The following is a 27,289-nucleotide window of genomic DNA, read 5'->3' as shown; positions in this document are numbered from 1 at the left end:
CACCCGATCATTTATCTCGTCACAGCTGAGAGTCGGTTGAAATTGAGCCCATGCGAAAGACACAACTGAGTCCGGGATTGGGGGTTTTATTCATTTCTTTTATGCTATTTTGTTCTCAACAGATGACATCCAATGAAATAGTTTCAACTGGAATATTTATTTTGATGACATGTTTAATAGGAGCGGCGATTTAGGTGCAGGGGTGAGGGGTAGGGGTAAAGGTGGGTGGTATGGTGCTAAAGAAACTTATTTTTGCCACAAATACCAAGTAAAATGAAATGAAATGATTGCTACTTACCTTTAAGCAATTTGTGAGGAATAAAGACAAACTTTGTTAAGGCTCAATATTTCTATACATGCTTTAAAACAAGCTATTTTCAAACAATATAGACTAATAAACATTCATGATTGGCACACCTCAAACAAAAAAGGCAAAAAAGCAAATGGAGTGTTTGAAATTCACTCAAATAGCATGGCCATTCAAAGTCATTAGTCATCCTAAAAAAACACACAGACACACTCACACAACTTTTCAGTGGCTAAAGTTTGTGATCAAAAGTTACACAATGTGCAAGGTTGATTGACATTTCCCTTTTTAAATCTCTCAATAGTGTTATACTGCATTATACATACACACAATCTTGGTCTCAGTTTACAACACTGACAAACAATGAGAACAGTTTAAAGGATTGCCACCAGCCAGCCACTTAAAATTCAAACAGTGATAAATGGTGATGAGAAACAATTTTGATCACTTCAAAAGTTATAATTGCTGTTTGGCCTGAACTCGGTAAAAATAAAAATATTAAAACATATTTGCAACCTATATCGTTTGTACTTTCCATCAAACTATTTACTTCATCAATACCTGATACAAATGAACCACAATCATCTTCCACATTCAGCACTTGAAATACAATCAACATAGTGAAATCCTCTTTGTTGACAAAACAAAAATTAATTATAAAAAAACAAAACACAAGTGGTACATATTTCCTAGGGGTGTTGCATAAAGTAATAAATCCTGTGAATTGAAGTTCGCATTTGAAATCTACAGTATAGGTTCAACATCTGCAGAATAGCGTGTCGAGATGATGCAAAGACCTGACTTTGTCAGACTTCCCCACTTCCACATTCTCTGACACGGTTAAAACTCACAAAATCCAATGTTCAGCAATGAATCCATGGCCTGTTAATCCCTAAGACAGTCTATGTCCTCCATGGCTTTCCTTCCAGTGTACTTAACAGCAGGAACTTGGCATTAAGAGTAGATGGTGATAACCTCCCGACCACCTCCACGAACCAATAAGACACGGTCCAGTCCTTCCATGAGAACTTCTAGGAACTCCATATCTGAGCATCAGTCTTTTAAGGAATGCAACGCAATTCGGAAAGATATACGAACCAAAAAGATGACTATTTATTTGAATAGGATATTTATACCCCTTGGGAAATGGAAATGATAATTTTTTAAATTGATTTTTCCTCATAGGCCCAGAGAAAACCTGTCAGGATAATTATAAAAATATTTACACATTCGCTACATCCAATACAACTGATTAATCTAAACCTTATGCTTAACCTAGGGCACCTACAATACTATTTGGGTAACAATTTTTAATATGTATGTACAATTTTGATGTTTTTACACACACACATATATATATATATATATATATATATATATATATATATATATATATATATATATATATATATTATATATATATATATATATATATATATATATACACACGTTAGCAACTAGCATCTTCCTCCCACTCCATTTTTTGTGGTTCGTCTGTGCCGATAGTCAGCGCTCTTTAGTTGGGTTTGGAATTAACCCACCCTGGTTCATACTTATGCTCTGCTACTTTTGTGTTGTTTAAACCTTGTATTTAACTTCACTTGGAACGCATGGTATTCTCTCTCTCTTTTTTTTTTTTTTACAACATTCGTATGTACAGCAAAGTACGAATTTCATTGTATGGAGAAAGTTGTTTCTCCACTGTTTACAAGACAATAAATAATTTGAATCTGAATATGAATAAGCTACATGACTGAAAACAATAACAAACAACAGGAAGTAAACAGGAACGCATGTGATCTGAATGGTATGTTCATCAGTAAGATTACCAATATTATTGAGTTTTTGTTACATAGTTAGTGAAAGTCCCAATTATGAGCAGCTACCACACTTTGTCTTCTGACTCTTTGCTCTGTAATAAGACTAGGAAATGAAGAATGATCATTATAATGACAAAGGATACAGTTTTCATCCCCTTTTTTGTTCTTCGGTGGGCCTGGCATGTTAAGCAACACCAGCTGAGAATTCTGCGACTTCTTGACCACCACCTCATTTAGTTTTACAGCTGTGTGCATTCTTCTCACGTTAGACTGGTTTCTAGATTCAAATCAACAAAATGAACAATATTAGAACAGTTTATCCTTGGCAAATGTCGCGACATCAGTGGAGTCATGCCGAGAAATGAAGAACGTAGGCAAAGACCCTCACCAGAAACGCTGCGAGGTTCATCCAATTTATACCATTGAAATAGATTTCAATGAAAAATGTTAAAAGGATTTTAACAATGTCTATAAATGTTGGTTTAGTGTGCTATGCTATGTAATGTAGTTGAACTGGGTTTGCTTGATTAGTGTGTTGCCTGTAAAATAGTGTTTGTAGCCACACTTGCAGTATTTGAATAATGAGCCTGTAGCAAAATTCTGTTCGCATTTGCACTTTAGAGCTAGATCGTTAATTTTCTTGCAATCTGCTCAATAAACAGAAAACATTTTGAAAAGTGGAAAATTAATATTAGCTATTATTTGAAATGACAAATTTTGAAAGTCTCATCTTGTTCTTGTGCATTCAATCTCATGAGACATCTTGTCTTTGTGGGATTTGTTTCTCGGCCCATCAATATCGTTCAAACAGGTTTGCCGGTCACACATTTGCATTCCACATTGGCATATGCACGCTTCCATGGAATCCTTTATGATTTTACCAAATTGCTAATTTTGTATTATTGTTAAATCCCTACTGGTTTTACTCTAAATCCCACATTTGCATATTTTTTGTTTGTCCAACAGGAGTTCATCACATAGTCAACAACGATAGCCGTAGTTTTAAACTCATAAATGTTGCATAATGTCAATTTTTGAAATGTTTTCATTATTATATTATAAATGTGACAATACAGCGCCAGTTGGCAGGGTTCACTCTAGAATGGTTCCCAGTCAATCATAGAGGCCACTCTTTTATAGTCTTATCATTTTAAACCACAGGTGTCAAACTCAGGGCCCAGGGGCCAGATCCGGCCCGCCACATCATTGTATGCATAATGATGATTTGATTTCAAGTTTCTGGCTAAAATATCACATTTGCAAGTTGTCTTCCACCTTTAAAAATTGCAGGGTAAAAAAAAAGCATTTTTGTTCCCAACAGATTTATTTATTTACTATTTCAAAACTAGGTAAATACACAGTTAAAACACACTGAAAATGTATTTGACTTCACAGTCATAACGGCCCTCTGACAGAAACTATAACTGCAATATAGGCCACAACAAAAATGAGTTTGACCCCTCTGTTTTAAACTATGCTTTTGTAATGTGGTTTTGAATTTTAATGAACTTGTGCGGGCTTAAAATGCAGACTTGTGAGTGTATTGAGTGTGTATTAACTTATGTATTTATCATGCACTTTAACAGGGCGATTATCATGCACATGCATACACAGAGGTCATGCTCATTTCAGGTAAGCAAAGTGAAATGTAAAACCACTTACAGATTCTCCCACTCACTAAATGGGGGAGAAAAAGACAACGTTAATGCAGTAACGCGGTAAATTGGTTCCCGTCATCTGTTACATAGGAAGATACTTTCATCGAGGTGTAGATGTCCAATTCTACAGTTAAAAATGATCAAATATTACAATTACTATTTATAACTATTGAGAATGGCTACAACTCGTACAGTTTAAAATGTGTGAATCATAATGTCAAACAAAATATAATCTAAATGTTAACTGTGAAGTTTTACATGCTCAGCAAATATTGTAAATGTACTTACGGTTTCATGTTAAACATATCTTTTACTCCCAATCCTTCCCTGTGTTTGTTTCTCTCATTAATGAGTTTGTCTTTGGTCCAGGTCATGTGAACACGTTCAGGTTTGTCTGCTGAAGCGTTGTCTTCCTTTGTGGAATGAGATGCTGTATTCCGGTCATGGATTAGTTGAGCCTAAAAAAGACAATTTTCTCTTTCATTTGGCATTTTTCTTTCCGTTTCAAGACTTTTTGTTCTTTTTAATTTTTTTGTGCTGGTCGGTGGTACCTCTCTCTCCCGTTCTGTGCGGGATAACTGCATTTGTTTGAGCATTTGAGACCTCTGTTCCATCACTAGTGTCTTCTCATAGGTGAAAGCCGAGATATCACTGTCGTGCTGGGGCAGTATACATATTTTAATTTTTGCAGATGTATGTACCGGTAGATGTATATTATACAATACATTATTTTTTTAAATGAGCCAGCCACATTTAAAAAAGAATATTTATATATATCACTCACCATCTCAACTACCTCCACCACTGCATTCAGACGTAAATGGTAAAGAAACATCTGGAGATCTTTCTTCATCTGAATGGAATTGTCATCCATCTGGGCCACCGTGAAAATGCGCATTTTGCATTTCCTCCATACCTTCAGAAGAATCATGCTGGTTAATTTCACTTCAGAACTACTTTATACCACAAAACAATATTGTTCTTAAAAAAAAAAAAGTAGCATAAAGACTGGGTCCATTGCCCTATAAGACAGTTTTAATGTGCATGACAGCAGCTTAATGTAAATAATTTAAGTGATACCGATGCCAACTATACAGAGCAACCTGATTGTGCTTATCAATCAGCCAAATTAGACACAAGTTATGATGTAATTTCAGGGTGTGTGTTTTGCCACAAAAGCTAATTCAACACAGTTTTGATATGTGGTGTGCGAAAGCATTAAATATGACTTGAAAGTGGAATGAGTCAATTCAGTTTGAATGGGTGTGATTATGATTCTATTTGATAAAGTACGGCTCAGTCTGAGAACGTATGATGCAAAGACTTTTGCAGCCATTTTACATACATTTGAAAGAACTTGTCAACAATGTAAAGATGCCATTTTCTTCCACGGTATATGTCTTCAATAAAACACAGTTCGATATGTATCTTGACTAACTTCAAAATGGAAGAAGTTGACTCAGCTCAATTCGATGCACTTGCCAAACCATTTCTTTGTTTACACCTCTAGTAAATGAGGTGTATCTAAACCGCTTGTTCTCATTAGGATCTGAGCTGAACTGATTTTGGAACTAACTTCAGAAGTGAAACAGACAGAGAATAATACATTAGTATTTGTAATAATACTAAATTAATTTACACTAATAATATACAACAGACAACACAGTGCATTTGTATGTCTCGGTAGAAATTACAATCAGTTAACTATAACATTGAAACAAAAGATGCAAACCTTGTGTTGACTGATTAAAAATGGCAGCAGCATAAGCAGTCCACCATCATGGACAATCCACCAAACATCGATGGTACCTTCCTTCAGCCGCTCCTGGTTTTCTGGAAAGTGGTCGATGTTTTTAGCAACCAGCAGAGCCTGATGAGCCTCTGTTGTCTCCCTCACAGTCTCTAAAATTAGAGAAAAATGTTTGAGCATGAATGGTTGAGCAGAAAATAATGATTTTACCATATGATCTTAGGACGCTAACCTATAAAGTTCCTCCTTGAGGATGAGTCCCGAGCCTGTTTCCAGCCAGCTGGCCAAGCCATTAAAACCGCGTTGTGCTTCATCCCTCCTAATCCTGCTGACTGGATGAGCAGAGAGAAACCATCTCGCAGGTTAGAAGACACGACTACATGGGAGAAACCTTTGGTCCGTTCTGCGGCCATGGCGGCTTTCAAGTTCTGCGGGTGCCATATGATCCACAGGGAGATGCGGGAGAGAAGAAAATAGAAGTCATGACTAAGGTCAAATTTTGATTCATCACAATGTTCATTTTAAGGCCACTCGAAGTGTCGGTGGGGACAATGCAGCCGCTAGGAATGGTATAACACTCTGGAGTATCTGCACTGATGGTCTCAACGTCCACAAAAATGGGTCAAGTAGTGTGAGGAGTAATAATGACCTCATTCACTGTACAGTATGACTGTACAGGTAAATGATGCCCTTGAAATAACATGGTTCAATAACATTACTGTATACCACCCTGGAATTGCTTGAATTCACTTTTGAAATAGATGGCAGCAGGCAGACAACAACAATAAGCGGACTGAATCAGAATCGGAACGATGGGTCTACAATCCTCAGTGCTAAGGTGCGAGTGAACCAGAACCATCTCCTATATTTTGTCTACATGCATTCATTAATTTGAGCTGTGCATCACTGCACAGCGTAGGATCAACAGGCTGGAATGCAGGATATGTGTGCTTGTTCACACTTAAACCTGTCTTGGGGTCAACAGTAACCAAACAAGTAGTCAAACCTGCTCTCCGGTCTTGGCATCAGCCCCTCGTGTCATGTAAGTTCCCTGCAGTACGGAACAGACGATGGTCAGTCCTTTTCCCGCTTTGAGCTGTGTAGTGAAAGACAGGAGGCGCGGATGTTTCACTGCCAATTGTGAGTCCAGCTTGCACAACACTAATAGCTGGGGCCTGAGGACAAGACAAAACCCAAGTGTGCTTGTGAAATAAAATAAGTTTAATGTCTGCAAAACAATACCACCACTTCCCATGTACTGTAGAAGTACAATGGACGATTTTTTTGGTTGCATAGCAAGATTATGGTTTTGTGCATCGAATGCTATTTACAAAAACATGACAAATGTTGTTTGTGGCAGTCAAAATACAAATTTAAGGTTTTATGTACTCAGTGCTCAACAAAATGTACAGTATTACATACAAATAATATTAACGTAAAGCCTTACAAGTTCCAAAACATTACAAAGCTTCTCAGTAAAGTTAAATGGGCAGTATCATGGGAGTTCAAGTTTTGGAAATTTTAACCACGTTACAATGTTGATTTCTCACCATATTGTTATTTCTCTTCGTTTCACGCATTTTTGCTTATTCTGTGCTTTCAGCACCTGCCCCGCCTCAACAGATAAGCATGACTTGTAAGAGGCCTGACGATGACAACAAGCCCTGGTACGAACCATGTAAGAGTAAATACACGCCGGGCTTATCCATGTTCAAGTTTAATTTTGGTTCTGGCATTGAGGAAGAGAGATTTTGAACATGGTCGGCCAAGTAAACAGCAACGCTTCACTTGGTAATCACATATTTTTCCTGTAAAAATTGCAGAAGTGATGAAAATGTGCGTTTGGGAGCGCACAGTTTGGACAATCAATGTCAGTAGTAAACAATCCAAAAGCAGGTGATACAGTTATGAATCCTGGTTTCCCACGGGACAGATTTCATTGGGAAAAAGGACTCTTAGAGCGTGCAACCCCTTGACAATGTTTTGCAATTTATTGTCAGTAAAACACCTGTTTCGGGTCCTTCACTGACTATGCTGGGCTAGACTCTAGCGCACCCTTTTGAGGATAAGCAGTCAAGATGATGGATGAATGGATATTTTGTGGCCGACCGGCATTGGACGACATTATGAAGGGGGCGAGGTAGCCACACGGTGAAAGGTGCAGCTTCAGTAAAATGGATGTTTCAGTTCCTGGTTAGAAATGTCGTTACCATTAACATGTGCCAAATGTAATGTGATGTGATGTGCATATGTATCACTGTGGAACGGTTAAAATATGCAATGAGCCCTTTAAAAGTTTCTTTAAAATGAACTTTACTTACTATGAATAACATATTTAGAGTAACGGGCAAGTGTTAAAGCTTCTCTACGATCCCACTGTGAACAGGATGAGCAGTCCAAAGGATGCCAAATGAAATATTGTAATATGATAATTACACTTATATGAAATGTAGTCACTGTAAAAGACTCGCACTACATTTACACAATGTTGTCGGCATCCACAGAAGGCCCATTTATCTGAAGTGTGCTGTGGGATTTTGGTCATTATTTTTCTTTCTCCTCATAAAAGTCTTGTTAAGTTTTCTACTGCTTTGTAATTGTATCAATGAGAGGTCATCTACCCCCAACTACCTTTCACTGACAAGTGGCTGCTGAGTCCAGGTAGTTTCCTGGGTCAAACCGTTCTGGGGTCCTTCAATTTTTCCCCCATTGTGTCAAAATTTTCTATGGATAACACTATGATGTTGTCAGGTTCTCAAAAAATGCTCTTGCATAGTGTTACTATGTATTTGTGTGTGTGCGTGTGTAGGTCTGTGAGTGTGTGTGTGTATGCTTTTTGGTGATTTCTATAATCAAGGTGATAGTGGTGGATTAATTTGTGTTAGCATGTACTGAAGGCCCGGGACACAAGTGCATTACCCACCTGTGTAATACAAAAAACTCACCTCCAGTTTTTGGTGTGTGGTGGTGCTTCTTCAAGATGGGTTAGAGCGTAACGCGCTGCATTTAAAGACAAACCTCGGAGACCATCTCCCCATTCCTTCTCTGCCCTGTGGACAAATAGTTTCATATCAAGGTTAGGCATCATACTGAGTCTAGTTGTTGGTCCCTTGTGAAAATTTTGATTTTAGTTACTCCTTTGAAGCCTTGAAATACAGTTGTACTCGTTTTTGTACAGTAAGACAAATAAACTGCACTATTTTTGTGTTATGTAGACATGTTGGTTGTTTGTTTCTATGTGCCCTGCGATTGGCTGGCAACCAGCTGGGATAGGCACCAGCAAGCCTGTGACCCTTGTGAGGATAAGTGACTACATAAAATGGATGGATGGATATACTGTATATGTTGCATAAATAGCTGTTCCTGTTTCCACATTAAAGAAATAGCTTCATAGATGTATTACAAGAGGATTCGCCAGTAACAAATAACTAGGGTTGGGAACCGAGCGAATTGGGAATCGAGTGGATCTGAGACTATAATTTCTGTTTTCCTGGAACCAATCAAATTCGAAATTAGAGGTGCTAAATTTATATTACTATTTATCACAGCATGTCTAGCCGCCAAATCCGCAGTGCGGTTGCTGCACTGCACCTAGTCCCCGCTTGGGGCTTTTCTCGGTCAGCACTTCCACCCTCTCTCCAGCGGGCGTGTGCGAACCGCTGCCGCCACATTAGACAAAGAGCTCTCCAGCTGCAGCGCTCACTTGGACTTGCTGTGGCGGAAGTCAGCCTTCCCTTTTTGGTAATCTCGCTCAGCCCAGTTACATACCGGAGACTGTTTAGAGATACTTTTCTTTGCCCTTCAAATGCAGCTCTGAGTTTGTCATGTATATTTTTTTTCCTAAAGTAAAACAAATACACTAGTTTACCCCATCAGAGATGAGAAGCAATCTTTTAAGTGCTACAGTATTGTACTGTCCTCATTAAAAAAAAAAGAAAGCTTTCATTAATAATAATATAGCTACTAGTCCACAAACAGTAAAAAATTCATGAAAGGAATTCATGATTTGCAAAAGTAACCATGGTTAGCTCTCTCTCTCTCTCCATCTTTTTATTCATTTCCAATTTAATTTAAATGAATGGGACTCAAGAAATGTTTGGAACTGGAATTGAATAGAAAAACCGGAATTAGAACCGGAGGAGTCCAAATTCGAACGATGCCAAACCCTAGAAATACCTATAACAGGAACTTTGAACCAAGGCGTCAATATGACCTAAAATCTATTAACTCACCCTCTGTACTCAATGTACTTGTAGATACAACCAGCTATCACCATGGCAACCAGGGCATAGGACCAGGATGAGATAAACATAAGAGACAAACATAGACTCATCCCAAAGAAAGACAAAGTCCTAGAAGGCGCACAGGAAAAAAATAACAAAAACAATATATTTAGATTTTGACATATTACAGATTTTGGAGTACAATTTAATCACTCGTGAATCACAAAGACTAATAGGAGGAGTAACAAAAATGTCCTCACCAGTGATAGAATTTGAAGCGAGGTCTCCAATTTGGGGTTCGGAGCAAAGTCTGGACAGCACAAGCCAGATTTACAAAGAGATAGCACATCAGAAAAAACCTGTGGATATTCAGTGACACAATAAGAAAGAGATATGTCAACAATGGCTGTCTTTGACATTTAACAATTTAAGTTTCAGCTGCAGTATATTACTATTATAAATAGTATATTACTATCATAAATTTACAGTACAATTTAGTCTAACACCCCCAAGGGATCTGGAGAAAAATGTTCAGGTTGTCACAATCTGATGGTAATAGTGGATAGCTGCCTGATTATCAGCCAAAAAAAAAAAAAAGTCTCAGATATTCAGATTTTATCAGTCTTCAGCTAAAATCTCTAATATTAGCGCTCACATACGACAATACTGTACTTTATTAGGGTTATTTCTCAGGGTCCTTTAATTCTTTTTTTTAAATTCAAGTGTAGCACATTTATTAATTTATTTTTGTAACCCAAACATTTGGAATAATTAGGCCTTGTTTTCTCATACCTACTGTCAGTTAGTATTTCTTGATCAAGTCTCTTCTAAAATCTCAAACATTTTTTTGTAGTAAAATCATGTATCATTCCTACAGAAATTTCATCAGATCGATATTGGTATCGGACAGTATTCTGGACTGAAATATCAGTCTCACATTGAGAGTGAAAAAGTTGTATTGGGACACCCCTATCTTTTGTGCTCACACATGACTCATCGCTAAGATGACAAAAAGCTATTCAATTACCAGCAATGTGTGATCATCTCGAGTAAAGCTGCAATCTCACTTAGGAGTGAACCTTTGCGGGTGTTGGTGAAGGTAGCAAATGCACACTCATGTCAGAGATTTTCCACGGTCCATTAAAGGTTGAAAACATTCTCCAACCAATTGCCATCAGTTCATGTTTTTTCTTGATACACGGAAATAAAGGCCGTATCCCACTGATGGGCGAATGCAGACGAGTGTCGGGAAAGGTAGCTGCTCTTTTTATCTCCTCCAGGGTTCGTTCAAGGTCACTGCAAGTTTGCTACAGTTCACCAGTCGTTGCTCTTACCACAAGGCAATTTTGAACATTTAAAATTTTCTTGTCACAAGAACATGTACTTCTCCATCTGGCGACTTGTAGTGACTTCTGGCAACCTTGTAAGAACCTGTGGTGACCTTGAACAAACACTGGAGGCTTTGGAGGCCCACTGTCTATTTTGTCTCAGCAAGACAGCAAACTCAATTGAATCTCTCACAAACATCATTGGAAATGCCAAAATGTCCTCCACTGAGCAAACTGAGTAGGGTAGGTTGAATGAATCAAAAGAAATAGACTAAATAGAAATGTCCACTACAGTGGGCACAAATTAATATAGTTTGGGTCACATTGTCCATCCATTTCCTACATCACATCCTCATAAACAGTCACAAACAAATCATGAGTATTTCTGCATTTAACTGTAAGAATGGTCAGTTTTGAATGCACGTATACCTTAAACATATTATGTGATTACTCTACACTATTATGTGTAAATATTTAATAAGGCTTATGTATTGTAACTCATTAGACTGCAAAGGCCATCATAAAATGTTGACGGTGTGTCTAACAACTAATAGTACGTACATGGAGAGAATGGGAGCCACAGCGTCCAAAGAGGCGATGAGTATTCCAATTTCACAGATACCAACTGTCAGCAACAGAGCCCAAGTTGGCTCGCCATTGGCTTTGCCATGACCAAAAATCTAAAAAAAAAAAAAAAAAAAAAAAAAAGAGGGCATGCCCGTGTAAAGGTACTTCTGAATTTACCCAGATAAAAACTTAAAACAACATGACTCAGTATTGATCATATACTATTATATTGAACCATCAACTAAATATGACACCACCCCTGCATTTGTAGTGATGTATGCAAAACTGATGACAAAATGTCTCGCAGGCAGCAGTTTAATGCAAGCACACAGTGCTGAGCTGACCTGTAAGAATGGGATGATCCCATCACGAGCGATCGCCTGAAGCAGGCGGGGGGCCCCAGTCAGGCTTTGAAGCCCAGCCCCACAACAGGAAAAGAATGATCCAATCACAATAACCCAGGGTGATGGCCAGGCCAGGATTCCAATTACTAGGTTTTTCTTGACTGAGTCTCCAAATCTGGAACAAGCACAGTAAAGGTCACGTTATGTCTGTACAAAAAGCAGAAATATTTGAACAATTCTTAACTTTCAGCCAGTAAACCAGATGATTTACAATTCAATTACAAATAGTGTGAACATGCATTTGGTATGACTGAAACAAATTCATATGGAGCCACTTACTTGTCCCTCAGCACCACTCCCTCTATACATGCTCCAAATAATAGCACACAGGAGATGTCTGTTATTAAAATTAAGGTGAACATCAAGACCAGGAGAGGCCAAGTCCAGTCCTCGAGAGCCACAATCCAGCATATATTTGAGGTTTTCCCTTAACCAATACACCTGACTCAAATGCTCTGGATCGTTATCGGGCTCCTGCAAAGGTTGATGACAAGCTGATCAATTACCGTATTTTCCGCACTATAGGGAGCACCTAAAAGCCTTATTTTTTTTAATTGAATTCGGTATTATGGGACAGGGGAAACATGGAAAGACAGACTGGATTGTGACTCTCGACGACTGGACTTGGCCACCAAGACAACACAATTAAATGCATGAGGACACATCTGTGCCACGATAATACTCAAATGTCAAATGAAAACATAATTACAGTTTGAAGTCTCCACCTTACTATACTGTCCATACGTATAGCGGATGCTCAAAATGGAGTGAAATAAAAGCATGTGTGACTATAATGACACCATTACAACAATTATTGAAAATGTACTTAATGTCTTGGATTGAGTTGTTGACTTTTGCACTGTTATATTGAGTGTTAAGCCTATGAAGGATACAGAAGAAAGATGTGGTGAGAATAGCCATTATAGTTCCAATCGGTATTGACCTCTGGGCATCTCTTAGATCACCAGATCTGTTAGAGCCAGCCATTATGCCTGGAATTAATGACACAAAACTATAAGACTACAGTTTTAATTGCACAAAAAGCAATGACACACATTCTATGAATGGGCTTTCTTTACCTGTAACTGAGGGGAAGTATATTCCAACCAGCAGTGTGAAGTAGGTGGCAATGTCATTGAAGACGTAGGGTTTATATATATCACCAGATGTGTCTTGAGCAGGTACCGAATCTTGATTTTTCTTTTCTAATACTGTATGAGCTGGACCATAGTCACCCCATAGATTGTCTGATTCACAACAAGGCAAGATCACATGAGTCAAGCTTTACTGGACATCTATTGCAAATTCATGAAATTTCCTAATCCTCACCTTTCAGAACACTACTCAGGAGCCCAGGAATAGCCGGTATCTCTGTAACATTATTAAGACTGAAATAGTCATCACAGGTGGCGTTGAGATGTTCGCTGTTACAAAAAAGTTTCCAGAGATCCGTGGTCACAGTCTGGTTGTTAACTATCTCCGTTTTTGCGCATACTTCAAACTTCTCATTCTTCAGAGAACGGTTCCCCAGAAGACATACACTAAATCGTAGCGAGTAGACAAATGACACTAGTTAGACATTGGACTATAACACTGGGATGTGTGTTAGTGGCTTATTTGACAGATTACTCACGTGAACTCTGGTGGTTCAATGACGGTCTTGATGACTCCTGCATATGTGGCCATGATGGAGAGCATGACACACGCCAAGAACACCAGGGCCAGTTTGTTCACATACCTGCACAAAAAAGGGCATAACGTGTAAGTCTAAAAAGTCCATGTGGATTTGTGTGTGGATATGTGTTAATGTGGATACATACTTTACCCCAACAAACACAATAAGCGCCATCAGAAGCAGACAACAAGTTCCGTAGACACGCATATTGTTGAGAGCAGCTGTTCCTTCACCTTCAATACTGTTAGCCTCAAACACTGCTGCATTTGGAACAATGTAAGTCTGGCAACGGATAGAGAGTCAGTGGAAGGTTATGTTTGAGTTCAACAGTCCAAATCTTTCCAAGCGCCCATCACTGTGGCCACATACCAGCAGAATCTCGATGGTGCCGAGTATGTACAAGGATCCAGCAAAGGTGGTCCCCAGGTAGAAACAGAGGCCTACTGCTCCACCAAACTCTGGTCCCAGTGATCTGGAGATCATGTAGTAGGAGCCGCCCGCTTTAGAGAAACTTTATTCTGGTTAGAGTTCAGCAAATTCAAAGGACTTTGTTTTGTATTGTGGCGGTAAAGATTTAGTGGACAATTTAAAAACAACTATTGAAAAACTATTGTTAAGAGTGCCACACTGATCAGATGGCTTGTGTGGTAGTACCTAAAGGGGTGTAAGAGTAATTAAGGTGATTATGGGAGATAACACACACACTTACACTATGTAGATTGACTGATTGAGAATGATGCATCATTGTAATAACATACACAAGTACAATACAGTGGAACATGTTTTCATTTGCCAAAGTTTTTTTAAAATTTTACTTTCTTTATTAGTTGACTGTTGTCTGCTTTGTGCTTCCAGTTGGTTTTTGGACTAAAACTGAGTGACTCAGCTATTGCTTACCCAGTGGAGCCTGCAATCAAAACTTCCCACATGTTGGTGATTCAGTGTGCCTTTGTTTATCTCTTGAAGCACATGCATGTCACATGCTTTTATTTGTACGATTTTGTAATGTAATCCATCATTTTTTGTCTGGGTTTATTGAGCGTGAAGCTAAATAATAAGTCACTATGGGGGAATAGGAAGTTCCAAGTCTCAGCCCTCTGGGGAGGCCAAAAACATGAGTCAAATCAAACCAAACGTAGACAGCACTTTTCATCATCATCAAATGCAACTTAAAGTGCATTAAATTAAACATCCAAAATAAATTGCATAGCAGTGTATTGTAAGTCTGCATTGACAATTAGTGCCATTCAGGTGAAGAAAAAAATAAATCAAAGAAGTGGTTCACCATATCAAAGATGTTGGGAATTTCTTTGTAGTGTAAAAAAGCTGGAGCAAAAGCAATATCAAAATCTTTTCTAATTCAGGGATAATTTATATTTATTCCACATTATATATTGTGTAGAATTGTATTCTTTTTACGATATTTTTCGCATATATTTATTCTTGTCTGGAACAAATTAACAGGATTTAAAGAATTTCTGTGGGAAGTATTACTTGGGTTTTGGATAATTTAGCTTTCGTCAAAATTTGTTTGAAGGGATTCATGCTGAAAACCAAGGCTGCACTGAAAACTGCAAATCCATTCAAAATAGGACACTCAAAAAAACAATGGCAACAAGGCTGAGAAATTCACAAAAGCAGGCAAATTATAAAATGGGAGGACACTTGACTGTTGACTTGGCAGATATAGCCATCTTAGTTAATTAGTGATAGCCAAATAGCTAGCTAGATAGCTAACTACCTAACTAGCTTGATGGATGGATGGATGGATGGATGGATAGATAGATAGATAGATAGATAGATACAGTCGAACCTCTACATAGTGAACTTCAAGGGTCCGAGGAGAGAAGTTCACTATGAAGAGAGATTCACTTTATAGAGGTTTTCCTAAAATGTTCAGAATTCATTGATGAAATATGTGAATAATTTTTTAATAAATATGTAAATAATTTTATATACGTTTTTTTTAAAAATAAATATGTAAATAAATGTACATTAAACAACTTAAGTTGTTTAAACACTAAAATCTAATGCGGTAAAACTAATGTAAAAACATTTTACATTGAACAAAACTCTTTATTATTATTCAACAATAGTTAATGAATACAGTATATGATCATAATAAAACATGATCAGTGCATGTCATCAGCGCGGAGAAAGTAACTGTCAATACGAGGTTGCACGGTATGCCTCCACTCGCACACTTCCGAATTATGTCGCACTTCTCCTCCAACGACAAAGGCTTTCGCTTCCGACTTATAGATCTAGCATCCATACTTTTCACGGCAGATTCCGACATCTTAGAATTTTCGGAGGGATGACCAGCGGAGAAACGCGTGCGCAGTGGACGGCGGACGAAGTGAAAATGCAAGAGAAAGTCGCGGCGCGCGAGAGCGGCTAGGCAGGGAGGAAATCCCGACAGTGCGCCCAATTTTACAACTTCACAATTTTCGATAAGTTCAGATATTCACAATATAGAGGTAGATGCTGTCAAGGGACTGACTAATAGCATCACTATGAAGAGATTATTCACTATGTGGAGTTTCACTATGAGGAGGTTTTACATACACGTCAAATATAGCTGTTTTGCAAGGGACCGTAAAGATTCGTTCACTATGAAGAGAGATTCACTTTGTAGAGGTTCACTATATAGAGGTTCGACTGTAGATAGATAGATAGATAGATAGATAGATAGATAGATAGATAGATAGATAGATAGATAGATAGATAGATAGATAGATAGATAGATAGATAGATAGATAGATAGATAGATAGATAGATAGATAGATAGATAGATAGATAGAGGGCATGCTCTGTAGAGTTATGCAGTACAAACATTCATTTAGATTAAGATTATATGTCTCCATGGTAGTTTATATTTGGAAACAATGCCACTATTTATCCTGTTACAGCAATTCCACTAATGCTCTATACAAACTGTTGGGAAAATATTATTTACCTGGGACAACTCCATTTGTGGCGATCGCACTCATTGATATGGCTGTTAGCAATGTCTGCAAAGAAAAGAAACCTTGGTTATGTTGACTGGGAATGGAGTTTGCCAGCTGCATGTAGGTTAGCTTCTGTATGTGGTCTATCCCCAGTGAAAAAAAAAGGTTCCAGGTGGAATATAGGATATGCGTATACTCATCATAGAGCAAATTTTTATTTTTATTATCTACGAAAAAAAATCAGAGGTTGATGGATAAATTACGTGCACAGATGGAAAGGTACATTTAGATTCTAAACCCAAGATTCCTTCTAAATTTCAGAAGGAATCTTGGGTTCACTTATATTAAAACTTATAATTCAGGTTTTGGCCATAAATTAAAAGTAAAACTTTCACATTGTTTAAGTAAAATTGGCAAGTTTGCATTTCTCATCAGGATACGGTGGAATAATTTCTTAGATTCACCGAAGTGCGCAGCTTTGCTTGAACATGCAAGTGGAAGAGTGCTACTCTATATTTTTGTATGTCTGATTACAGACAAAGAATAACGTTTTGAATGTAATACGTTTTCAGTAAGTTGCCACAGATTTTTAGATATCCATCAGTGCACCAAACATGCCTTGTTTTCAGCGCTCAAAGATGACTGTGACCCAAAACCTGTGGGTCCAAAAGCGAACAAATAAGTAACCTTATAATGGTCAGAAATCAGCCAGCTCTGACCTGCTTTATTGCTCCTTGAATTTAGGAGTATTCAAGTAGAAGAATTTAATGTATTTTATACTTATTGATGTTTTAAATGTATTACACCCAATCCACTTTCAATGTATTAATATGTACATTGTTAATACTTCAATAATAATCAAGAACTATGTGTTAGACAAAATAACATTAAAAAAGAGAACTTATTTGTTCATTTATGTGTAATACAGTCAATAATACAGTCATACAGTAACCTTTGTTGTGATTCCATTGTTTTTCTTTGGCAAGCTAGACCGCATTATTTCCGCCAATTCAGTGCTACTTCCATTGAGAAACAATTCATAGCTGGTAAGAACAGCTGTCTGCTCATTATTACTATAGTTTAGAAAAAAATGGGCACTTAGGGTGGGGCGTGTTCCCCAAATTGTGAAAGACGACTTAAGATTTGAAAATCTTATGCAATGGATGGAAACGTTCCATACCATCAAATATAAAGCATTGCAGCGATGTTTTTTACCCCATCGTACCGTTTGAATGAAGCATCTGAGTGGATAAACATTGGAGGTGAGTTGGCTTTGGAGTGCAGATTTATATCACGAGTGTTGAGAAACAATCATTTCTCTGTTTGGCTTTCTAAGAGCTTAATGACGTAATCATTGAAGAACATAAAACTAATGTAAGCGTTTTTTTCCAATTCCCTCAAAACACAGGCACCAAATTTAAATTTTATGTGAAGGAATGAGTGAGATTGGGTCATTTTTTTCACTGCTGAACATTTCAGTTTCTTGACCACTCATACCGCTATCCCTGTTGTCTGAAGATGTTTTAAATTACTCACACAAATGCAGCACATGGACACGATGGCGAAGGATCCAAGGATTCCTGCTGTTCCCACAATCCAGGTAAGACGCAAGAAAAGAATCACGCCCAGAATGTTTTGCAGGCAGGGTAGATACACCCCAATAAATGTGCCCATTTGGGGGACCTTGAGAAGCAAGAAACATTGGGGTGAGACCAGGGAAAGATGGACCATCCAATTCATATTATCATCCGTTCATCTGACCCAGAAAATGTTCAACATTATAACTTTTATTTCTATGTAAAGTGTTTAAAGCTGCATCAACAATCGGGCATTTTTCATTTTAATCTACCCATTTTTCATCTCAGTAAAAATTTTGGAACATGTGACTGACAGGTGTATCTTGTTTTCCAGGTGTGATATATTACATTGACTATTCCATGCATCTATTATCTTGGTTACTTATCCTCATGAGGGTTGTGGGCATGAAGGAGCCTAACCAAGCTGTCTTCAGGCAGTAGAAAGATGAACAACCAATCACCCGCGCAAGGACAATTTGGAACATTTAATATACCTACTCTCTCTCTCTCTCTATATATATATATATATATATAAATTTGGGGGGGGGGGGGGGGGGGGGTCTGAAACCGGAGTACCTGGAGAAAGTCCACATACGACAGTAAAATGGACTGCCCGTAAATCATTTAGTTATTGTTGTAACCATTAAAAAGGACAAATAATACGTTTTTTCAATATTCTTTTAAATTACAGTAAGTATTCCCACCAACGAACCACTGTCAAACGTAAATTCCTGAACCCAGAAAAAAAACCTATGCATAAAATTTTCTCCCGCTCAATACTACAGAATAAGCATGTCCACTCCTCTTTTTTCAATCTTCTATTGTCAGAACCAAAACGTTGACATGTAAGTGGCTCTTTATGTTATGAGCTTGGCTGTAATTACAAAAGCTTTTAATGTTATTCATATATGTCCTGTAGATCATGGCGTGTTAAGAAAAGGAACAGATGAAGAAGATGTGGCCAGTTTAACTCCTGATCAAAAGCCACCGCCCAGCAAGGATGCGATGGAGATGGCATCAAGAATCCTTCTGTATGCACAACGGGACAGTTGCTTGTTGAAATTAGCAACACAACAACTCAAAATAGACTCTTTTTTTTTTTCCCAAGAGGGATGAAACTCAACGTTAAAAAAAAACAACAATACAGAATAGAGTACTGTAGTAAAGGCATTATAAACAGTACAGTATTCTGACCATGTTTTTGCATTTTCCAGTATTGTGTTCATATTCCGTTTATGTTCTGAATACTGCATTTTTTTTGTTTTTTGTTTTTTTTAATGAACAGGTTTTGGTCAATATATTTTTGCATTTTAATGCTCGTGTTGTTGCACATGTACTGGATTATCTTAACATACTTCAAGTACTGCACGTTCACGCAGGACATGTACCGTCGTTTCCCACATAAAGAAATTTATTATAAGGAAAGCTTGGACAACACAAATATGATTCTTTACTGGCAACTACTTACTTTAAGCATTAATCACAGTACATCATAGAATTTTGTCAGAATTTTGCTCTGCCAAATATTGTAGTTGTTCTCCTTAAAAAAAACAACAACACAGGTTTTTCCATACTTTTTGTATTAAGCAATCTTGCGTTGTATAACCATACACTATTTTGTAAAACAACAACAATGGCATAATAATAAGATTAATAACAATAAGAATATAGAAGATCATTTTAAGTACATTCCCAGTCATATGATTTTTTTTTTGGACAGAACGCAACACGATGCAACTTAATATATGGGTATTGGGGTCACGTGCAAACTGCAAAAATAATAAAAAAATAAAAATGTCAGTTCCCCTGTGTATGCAATATAATTACACAAACCTTTTCGTTTTAATATAACTCAACACAAAAGCTGCATTATGCAAAATAAATAAATAAATTAAAAAAAAAAAAACATCTGTAATTCCCGAATGAAAATTCACATTTACATACCATTTTTTGAGTGGTCATAATAAAACTGTTCTGCATTTTCTCCATGACTTTCAGTTGTTTGTCGACATGCTGCAAGGGACCTGATGTAGACTTCCAAATCTCCCACATCTCCTCTTTTGTGGTTGAGCTCTCTCTTTACTTCCTTCCCTGCAGTCGGGTTGATTGCTCTGTCCTATTTTCGAGTATCGAGCCCAAGATCTTAAGACTACCAAGGAAAGAGCAACTCTATCGAGAGGCGGGATTTAGCAAACATCATCAAGGCCGTTTGACAAAGCAGCTCTTCTTTTCAATGGCCTTTTTTCCAACCACCCGAGATAATCTGCACAAAGGCTGCTTATGAAAAGGAAATAAACAAGTCACACTTTTTATAGACTATTTTATACCTTCCAGGAGAGGAAGAGCTTGATTGTCCAAGCTCATAAATGCAGAGTCTAAATGTAAAAACAACTTATTTACAAAAATCGTACTTTTATACAATTAATTCACTGAATAAAAAGAAGAGGTGTCAGTGGTTCTGCTGAACAAAGTAACTGGTACGAGAGTGCTGACAAAAATCTGTTTGTCTAAACTCTCCAGCATGCCCCCACAATATGACAAACGACGACATTGGCTTAATTATTTGTCGCATACAGAAAACTACTTGTTTTTGATCAAATGTGCTCTTGTTATTTTTTTTTCTGGTAACGTGACACTTGGAAACAAATTCAATCAACACCCATAAGAAACTGATCAAATCTTCAAAGCAAGTTGTGTCTGTGATGCGGTGGGGGTGGGGGTGGGGGGGGGGCAAGGGGTGAGTATCAACGCAGAAATTGAAAGGTGAATTTGCTAAAATACCCGCGTGACTCAACTATCAAACACAACTAAAGAAGCAAAATTTCAATTGCGATTTAGCAAGTTAAATGAAAAGGTCATACCATGACGGCGACCCTTCTAACCCCATCTTCAGCCTCCTCGTGTTCCCGAACACCTTGGGTGAGGTTAGTGTAGTTGGCTAGCTTGTTCAGAAGAGATGACACCATAGGGTTGCTGTCCATTTCTTCCTTTAAGAGAGCATAAGAGAAAATGTATATGAAAACTCATTCTGCTGTTTTGTTACCACCATCTCACCAACAACCAAAGCTCCGAGTACTTGTGCAGCTCTGCGCTTCAAGTTCTAATCATATTTTAGGTGTGCTACATGTCGTGTCAGAACGATCGGAATTTGCAAGCTTATTTGACTGACGGAATAAGAGATCATCTTTGTTAAGCCTTACCTCAAACAAGGCCATGTTTTTGCCATCATACTGTTCCATGTCACTGTCGGAGTTGATGAATGGCCGTGACTCCTTAACAACGTCATCTCCTAAGGAAAGAAGCATATTAAGAACAAATTCTGGCTTTTTTCCTTTTGTTTTCCCATACCCAATCTTACCTCATCTGAAATTATATCCCACACACGTTTTTTATTCCACACTATGTTTGGTTTTGGGTATTATTTCTGTATAGTAATGTTACTATGCATATGATTGAGAAAATAATATGTTTACATTTGCTACTTCGTTTAAAACTGTATTCTTCAGGCAAGTTTGTTTATATGCACACTTCTGTACATTTAATTGGAAAATCTAAATATTATTGTAAATAATTTTTAAATTCTTGAGTGTAAAATTTGAGAACCTTTTCTTTTTCTGTCGACTACATTTTTGGCCTGTTGCCTTAATATTGCTTTAAAGAATTATTGGTAACATCTTCTTGTAAAGATTGGCCAGGAGTAACCTTTGTTAATAGGTTGCTTAATAGTTGTATCCAGGCATTTTTCCTAATCATTTTCAAATTGGAATGATCCCAGCTTCCAGGTACTCCCAGGTTATCTCACTCGAAAGCATGGGAACAAATGCAGATACAGAGAGACCTCTAATGTATTTCTCCTCCTTGTTTTTCTTCTATGGAGCTAATGATTTGGAATGTTACATGATCAGATTTCCATTATCTCAGTTGTATAACATCACAATAAAGTGCAGTATCAAATATGATTTTGGTAAGAGCGTCTAACAATCTATATTTCTGATGAAAGTAGTATTTGGTTGGAGCATCAACTCTGACTGCTCCGATGTCAAAAGTAACCTGTTTGTGTCAGCTTAAATCTCTAACGGCAATAAACAGTACAGATCATCATTTGGACAGACATTTGCATGGTAATGAATGACAAGGTGTGTCCAAACATCACTGGTACAGGCAGTCAGTGGTCCTCAACATGTGAGGTTTTGAAGGGTGCTTAATCAACTTGTGTGCAGAGTGGCGTAAGTATATGTTTTCAACTGGAAAGGAAAGCCTTGTTGTACTTAGTTTTTCACTTTGATTGGTTTAGATTCATGGCCTAAAAGTTTTTTGTTTTTGTTTAACTCTATAGGAGTTGTTTAGTCAATTGTAACTGATGTACGTGTATCATGTACAACTTTGTTTTGCTGGAGGTGGACGAATCATTGGTTCTATTTCTACAAGGTAAAAGAATAGTCGACAGCCCCCCTTTTTACTTTAATGTGGGCGAATTTCAGAAAAAAATGAGTACAAGTACACCTTAGCATTTTGTCGTTACTCATATCATAGCTGTCCTATTAAAACACATGGTGCGTGTTATTAAAATGATAAATTTACGGTTCTTTTAGACACATTTCTTCATCATATATGGAATTGCATACTGTTGTGGTTATGGGGAGGGAGGGGCGGAAACGAGATGACTGCGAGGTAATGTGTGCATAGACGCAAACGCTGAAATTAATGTTGCAACAATAAAACGATTTGAAGTTTCAATGCTTTATTTTTTTGGGACACAGTTGAATATTAATTTGTCAAAAAAAAAAACTAAAATTCAACATCGCAATCTGACACGCCAAATAGCTTCTTCCTTTAAAACCCAGAAGTCCTTTCCAAATTCCCTCCTTACTCTTCCACGGGGAGTCATGTTTGCATCCGTCCAATTTATCTGAAATGGAGGTCTTCGCAATGCTTTGCTAAAGCCTTCTTTACCCATGACAACAGTGGCGAGCTCAAAGTGGATCGTTGTCTCTTTGCTGTGTTCCCATCCCCATCCCATGTGTTGACATCCATGCGTGTCATGCCACGGCTAGCGCATTTTTGTCTTGAACGGACAAGTCAAGCCGTATTTTCCTTTTCACAATGGGTCAAAGTTGCAGGGACAAATTATCCACTCAGCCTCGTTGTTGAAAACAAAGAGGCAATGATGCAGCTATTAACGAAAGTGCATTTGAAACACGCTAAAACAGATGCATACTATATCAAATTAGATGTATACATTATTCAAAGTAATAATCACTTTAAGCCTTGTAGATGACATGATCATATTTATTTTGCATTTGAATTTATGTTATTCAAACACAGATATGTTGAGAAAATTGGTTTGGTTTTGAGTTGTGCATGTACTGTATAAATCAACACCCCCAATATGGGGGTTGAAAATGAGGAAAAAACACTCGACTTGTAGATGAAGAAATACGGTATTCAATTGTGAAATACATATTCAGACTGTCCAGAGGTAATACAAACACACAGACTTCGTAGGGGCATGACTGTTGGATGTGACTCCCGGATGTTTGATATGGTACATTATCACACTAAATCGCACTGTTGTCTACTGAAAATGAAATGCCTTGCGGAAACCAAAGTCCTCATTAAGCCACGGATTCATGATTCGGGTCAGAGAAACTTAAAAGGCAATTGGAATCACGATCAAGCCCATGTGCTCTGCTTTTGCCTTTTTTTTTTCCCAGAACATGGGGGGTTTATCATTGTTTGAGCTAGTTTTGTTTTTCTTAGTCTAAACCCTTTCACAACTTTTTGTCCCTTCTGTGTTTTATAATAATAATACTATTACTACTACTAATAATGTGCCAGAGAAGTGAAAATGATCACCAAACGCCTACAATAACACACATGTGTAGCACATATCAATATATTTCCACAGTACGAGATGATTAACACGAAAAATTGTACAACACAACCTACCTTGTTGAGAGTGGGCCCAGCATTGGGCTTGTTGTGTATGGAAAAATTGCTAACTGCCACTAGAATCTGTAGATAGGTCTGTAATGAACCGCTGAGATGCAATTTCATCGTATTGCTACCATTCCTATACTCTCATTAAGATGAACCACTTACTTATTATTCTGACAAAGTAGTTCTTGAAATGCGTGCAGGGGAAACCATACAACTACATTACAGTTTGCATTTCTTTGAGAAAATGACAGTGCGTGACCTAGTTCGGCTACATTTTCACCTGGGACTTTATTATAAGGATACTGCTGCTTTATTTGCAACTTTACTTTACTTGTGTCTCAGATATTTAAAAGGTCTCAAGTCCTGCAGTCTGCTAAGCAAGCCTCCGCTCATAAATAAGTTACGCATAAAAAGTTACGCAAAAAAACAAAAAAACTTCCTAGTTCAAACGACAAACCTACTTGTTCTATTGAGAAAGTTTTCCAATTGGATTGAAAAATGTTCTCATTAGAATGAAAAGTGTCCCTCATTTGAATGCTACTTTTACATTTGAATGCATACTTTTCTTACTTTACAAGAAGTTTTAGTTTGACTGTAGCGTGGTGAACTAATTTAAATTAAGAATATTAAAATGTTACTGAAACTATACTTCGTAAAGTTTTGATGTTGTCAGGCCTGGTTGGGGGGCGTAATAACTGAAAGTCAAACAACATAAAAGGTCATTTGAATCACAAGCTTCGCTTGAAAAAGGAAGCAACAGTTAACTGAGTTGACATTATTTTATAATTAAAAACAAAGTGTTTAAGGGTTATTTTGCTATTCCACAACGACTGCTATTAAAAATATCCATAAATAACAACAACAACAACAACAACAATATAATAATAATAATAATAATAATAATAATAATAATAATAATAATAATAATAATAATAATAATAATAATAATAATAATAATAAACTGGTGACAGCAGAAAGTTGAGTGTATATACTTATGCAACCTGCATGGAATAGTCTTGCTTCCAGATGCTGGAAGCACAACATATGCCAAAGGAGCCGGTAATGGAAAATGCATTTATGTTATCGTTTATACATTGTCATCCATCCTGTCCAGGCAGCATTATGAATTAAGTTATTTTTTCTACTCCATGTTGTGCTAAATATGTTTGTCATAAGGTCATGAGGCTACAGATGATTAGCAAACCCGTCATCATACCTCTGACAGCTTCACTTGCTTTTGAAAACATTCTATGAACTTGATTAGCTCACACCAATGAAGCAGCCTGAAGTAAATGTGACCACAAATTGGTTGATTTAAACTAAGAATAACAGCCTTAGTGACAAAAAACCAACAACAAAAAATATTGTCTTGGTGCACCACCTAGTGGCCGAATGGCTGGTGATATTTGTGAGATTAAAAACACAGATTTTGTGGTGGGCTTTCAACACTTGGAGAGGCCCAAAACAAAGGAGGAAATAAAAATGACCTTCCCAAAAATAACGAGGGCTGTCTTATCCAAGAATATAACCTGTCACTACAAATAAATATTTAATAAATAATAGAATAATAAATTTATATATATATATATATATATATATATATATATATATATATATATATATATATATATATATATATATATATATATATATATATATATATACACACACCATCTCATTCTATTTACAAAACACTGCATTGGCTTGAACACGTGTGCACACTGCATCTTAAATATTTTGACATCAACTATCAAATTCTTATGGAAAATAAGTATTCGGCATAGCATTTTGTGGTTTAAGTGAAAGTTTCAGTGAGCTTTTAAAGCTTGCTTTAAAACCAGCGTAACCAAAACATCACATTTTCCCTGATAAACCACAAACTTTCCCTCTAAACTCCAGAGGTACACTTTAATTTGTTGCTGTGTCTACTCGATGGAAGTTAGGATAATAGATCGTGAAAAAGATCCGATAATGACAGCCCTTTTGGTAGTCAACTCATATACATAGCATACAAAATAAATGAAACAAGCCTCAGAAAACTTTAAATGTGTCCTTAACTTGTGAAATGCTGTTATGGATTCTTGCATGTCAGCCATATGTGAAAGTTGATTAGCGTTAACTTTCAACACAAAGCTCTTTAGCTCATCTTTTGAGCCAGCAGGTTTAAGCAAGTTGATGCATTCAACTCTCCAGCATGCTTGCCACAACATGCGGTTTTGGATTGTTTGTCATAACAATTTTGCACTGATCTTTAGCACCCCGGTCACCCAAAACGGAAACAAAAGGCACACCTCTCTTATATGATCTTATCTACAAGCCAACATTTCCAGCATGCAATATTTTCCAGCTCAAAGTTCCTACCTGACTGGGATCCATCCGAGTTATCCTCTTTACCGTCATCCCTAAAAACATTGTTGAGGCTGACAAGTTTGTCAGCTGCAGTTGAAGTTGACTTTTTGCTGTTGCCCTCTGCATCGTTCACTGGAACAACAGTGAAGTTGGTGGGCATTTTGACGCCACGGTTGCCTGTAGAATATATGGAGTCGTATTAAAAAAAAAAAAATTTAAGAAAAAAAAATCCACACACAATTCACTGACGTCTGGCACTTCAATGCATTTTTTGTTGTTGTTTTCTTGTGAGTGAGTAAACTTCTACACATGAGAGAGGCCAAAGGGTATCTTTTGTTCTCTCTTTCGTTGTTTTCCCACCCTTTCCCTCCAAGACCCAAGAGCATTATCCCACGTGACACCCTGTTTAACATACGAGCAGAAATGTAAGCAAACATGGAGAGAATCCCGCAGCCCCTCCCCCGCCTTATGTCATTACTTCTCGCTCTCTCACCTTGGTTAAAATTCCAAAAGGTAGAGAAAGAATTCTCACGGAGAAAAAAGTTACAGAATTACAGACCACAAGAATCCCCAAAACACTCACATGAAAGGATGAAACAAGCGCAAAGTTATATGTTCTTTACTCCTGGCTTCTGTTTCCACTTCTCTTCAGTCTGCCGGGAGCGTCTGCCTCGGTTTTCCTACTAGTCAACAAAATGGGTGTTACCTTCCCACAGTGCATTATGGGTAGAACTGAGGTG

General features: G+C 37.4%; 1 protein-coding gene across 2 annotated transcripts; it reads right to left on the bottom strand.

The window, feature by feature from the left end:
* Positions 1-138: 138 nt before the first annotated feature.
* LOC148415110 (solute carrier family 12 member 7-like) lies at positions 139-27,230 on the bottom strand. Of its 2 annotated transcripts, XM_088429209.1 has the most exons (27): positions 27,133-27,230; positions 26,562-26,726; positions 21,461-21,549; positions 21,122-21,247; positions 18,220-18,366; positions 16,692-16,746; positions 14,102-14,232; positions 13,878-14,014; positions 13,691-13,795; positions 13,387-13,598; positions 13,137-13,304; positions 12,951-13,049; positions 12,337-12,394; positions 11,998-12,172; positions 11,648-11,766; positions 10,019-10,117; positions 9,768-9,887; positions 8,481-8,585; positions 6,542-6,710; positions 5,768-5,963; positions 5,518-5,687; positions 4,570-4,701; positions 4,337-4,444; positions 4,074-4,243; positions 3,790-3,804; positions 2,271-2,404; positions 139-1,353 (listed from the first exon to the last, which is right to left on the bottom strand). In XM_088429209.1, the coding sequence occupies exons 2-27, from the start codon at positions 26,707-26,709 to the stop codon at positions 1,262-1,264; spliced, it is 3,279 nt and encodes a 1,092-aa protein (XP_088285335.1). In that variant the 5' UTR covers positions 26,710-26,726; positions 27,133-27,230; the 3' UTR covers positions 139-1,261. The 2 variants fall into 2 exon arrangements, with proteins under 2 accessions (XP_088285335.1, XP_088285336.1); XM_088429210.1 differs by lacking the exon at positions 3,790-3,804.
* Positions 27,231-27,289: the final 59 nt, after the last annotated feature.

The sequence above is a fragment of the Hippichthys cyanospilos genome, chromosome 12 (genome assembly GCF_059441005.1).
Source record: "Hippichthys cyanospilos isolate Australia breed blue-spotted pipefish chromosome 12, RoL_Hcya_1.0, whole genome shotgun sequence".
Lineage (NCBI taxonomy): Eukaryota > Metazoa > Chordata > Actinopteri > Syngnathiformes > Syngnathidae > Hippichthys > Hippichthys cyanospilos.
Note: the sequence above shows the minus strand (reverse complement) of the source record. Positions and strands in the feature narration are given on the sequence as shown.

Bases quoted from the DNA above. Each gene is read 5' to 3' on its own strand.
- LOC148415110 (XM_088429209.1), bottom strand. From the start codon at position 26,709: ATGCCCACCAACTTCACTGTTGTTCCAGTGAACGATGCAGAGGGCAAC. The intron at 21,550-26,561 runs GTAGGAACTTTG...TTCTTTCCTTAG, and splicing joins CTCGGATGGATCCCAGTCAG to GAGATGACGTTGTTAAGGAG. The intron at 10,118-11,647 runs GTACGTACTATT...GAATATCCACAG, and splicing joins GTGGCTCCCATTCTCTCCAT to GTTTTTTCTGATGTGCTATC.